The 2,679-nt window shown below is 41.8% G+C and overlaps 1 protein-coding gene across 1 annotated transcript in view; it reads left to right on the top strand.

Moving 5' to 3' along the window:
• Positions 1 to 2,679, top strand: part of ABCA13 (ATP binding cassette subfamily A member 13) — a 375,209-nt gene that overhangs the window by 98,934 nt on the left and 273,596 nt on the right. Inside the window, exon 17 of the mRNA XM_019518403.1 lies at positions 798 to 911. Within this exon, the coding sequence (XP_019373948.1) occupies positions 798 to 911 (114 nt within the window). The remainder of the gene's footprint in view (positions 1 to 797; positions 912 to 2,679) is intronic.

Raw genomic sequence — 2,679 nt, 5'->3', positions numbered from 1 at the left:
CGTGGTGATGGCCTCTCCCTTCCATTGGGTATACACCTCCCTTTTAGCTAGGAGATGTTCCCGGATGCTTTTGGTGAGCCATGGGGGCTTTTGCGCCCTCCTGCCCCCTTTGATCTGTGTTGGGATTATTTCCCTTTGGGCTTGGAGGATCATCTCCTTAAGGAGCGACCACTCTTCTTGGACACCTGGCTCCCCTCCCCTCTGGGACCTCAGTGCTTTCCCAACTATTCTCCGACTTGACTTGTCCTCTGATGATTCAATCATAATACATTGTCCTTGACTATTCCTTTTCTGATGGTCCAGGAAAAGGAGCAAGGAATCTCTGACAAACCTTGTCAGATATCCCTTTTTCAGGCAGTGCCAGACCTATCAGGTTACACGAATTGAAAATTAAATCCAGAGACTACCCTCTCTCTTCCCATACAGGTGGTGCTGTGATCAATGCAGGCTTTCATTTGAGAACTTCCCTTTGTTTTTCACCATCTCACTTTCTAAAGCACATCATGTACCTTGTGTACAGATGCTGTATAAAAAGAAATTGTATTTTGTTTTTTTCAGGCAGAAAACATACACTGCAGGAAGCTTTTTCTTTTATTCATTGCAGTCTTTGAATACCAAATAAATTATTTTCAGGTTGTTTTGAGGATGAAAGAGAAGACACAGATGTGCACACTGCTGACAGTCAAAACTGAAATGCAAAAATGTTACAGAAGGACTCGAAGCATCCAAACTATTCCTGTTTCCATGGGATTTATGGGTTCAACTTTCATTTCACTTTGGTTCATTTCTGTTTTTAGGCTAATCAGACATTCAGTTTTGTGGAGAATCTGAAGACTTACGCAGAGGCATGGCTCAGGGTGTCCACGATGTTTAAACATGGCGAAAATTTCTTCATGCTTAGTCAACTTCAGGTTGGTAAATGACAGGCAACTACCTAGTTTCTAATATTAACCATAGAAACTACAATTGAACAGTAGAGGTGCCTGTGTAGGAGGCCTCATACAAGTGTCACATTTCTACTGGGAGAACCACCATTCTCATGTTAGAAACCACAAGTATACTTACTTTCTCATTGTTTCTTCTGGACCACAAATGGCAGCTTCAGGGGAAAAATAACCCAACTTTCACCTGGCAGAAGTGGCCTGTTGGTGAGTTTTCTGCAAGAGAACACATATTTGTACACTTTCCTGTAGCTTTACTCCTCCTGGGGACCAGGAGAAGTTGAACTGTGGGCAAAATTTCCTGTGCCTTCCAGAAACAGGGGTTACACTGGTTTGGAGACCGCACAGGAGACAGCTGCTCCTCATCTCTTGTAGGCTGAGGTGAGGAGCAGCTGCTAACTGTTCCCTGATGGGTCCTCACATACTGGGGACTCCAGTGTGAAGAGTGGGCAGGGCACTACTGTTGCTGCTATTTCTGCTTGGTGCCTGGGAACTGAGTGGAGGGAGCATTGCAGGAAAGCCCATGGAACAGGAAGACTGGAGCAGCCACTGCTCCCCAAGCTTTTCCCAAGTCTCAGGAAGGCACCAGGAACAGGGGATGGGAAGGTTGCTGGCTGAATGCCTGTATGGCTCCTTCTCCTGGAATCATTACTAGTGGTCAATGTTTACCACTGCTAGAAACAAATGCTTGCATGCGGCACAAATCATGGACCTAGAGCTAGGAATATACTCAGGAATGTACAAAAGCTCTACTTTCAGGAGCAACAGTTGCAGAGATGTGGTAGTCCCATGTGGTACAGTTAGTGCACATATATATTATAAAATATAGGGGCTGTCTGCCTGCATAGTTATGGAGAAAGTTTCTATAATAGGGGTACTGAAGAAAGTTTCTGTGTAACAGTGGGATTGTACTGCAGCTTATCTAACCTGTAAAGTTGTTACTTAAAAGCACTTTTAAAAGTACTTAAGAAAGTGATACTACCTATCTCCAGAATTCCTGTATAATACTGCAAATATAATGAATAGGACAGTGGCAAGCAATATGTAAGGCAATTGACAAGATTTTAAGGAATAAAATAATAGATGGAACTTCCTTAATGCTCATCTGCATCTCCCAATGGTTCATGTAATTGATGTTTCCAGAGGGCTGATGGGGAAAATGTAAAATGCAGTGCTGATAAGGAAAAGCAGTGAGTATATAAACAAAGCTCCTTGTTAATAGTTCTCCTTCTGCATATTTCCAAGTCTCACAATCATGCTTTTAACTCACTAAAGTGTAATTTTGCCATGTTTTACTCTCTAAGATTTGCAGAGCTATTAAGCTTCTGGCAAATAAATAGGATTCTGTTGTGGCTTATACATCAGCGATAGAATTGTTAATTAAGATTCAATTAAGGAATGCTGCTTGTGATCATGCATGCAGCTTGCTGATCCCAGGATGCTTTTGTGAAATGAACACTTAGTTCTTTTCCTCTGAAACTGAACAAATGAAATGAAGACATTGAGATAATAAACACAGAATCTCAATGTGCCTTTTCTCTGTGGAATATTATCCTTTTTATTATTTATAATGGTAATTAATAAGTTGCTTTAACATTGTGTTTTTCCTCCCGAACAAGGAAAGAAAAAGTCTCTGTCCCAGGGAACTTACAAGAAAAGTAGAGGCATGACTCAGTTTGTTTTAGGGTAGGAGAGGTGAGGGAAGTCTAAGCGTGCTACACTAAGTGTGTGTGGTTAG

This window comes from Gavialis gangeticus, unplaced genomic scaffold, assembly GCF_001723915.1.
Source record: "Gavialis gangeticus isolate Ggan-Ray unplaced genomic scaffold, GavGan_comp1, whole genome shotgun sequence".
NCBI lineage: Eukaryota > Metazoa > Chordata > Crocodylia > Gavialidae > Gavialis > Gavialis gangeticus.
This window is presented reverse-complemented; position numbering and strand designations above follow the sequence as displayed.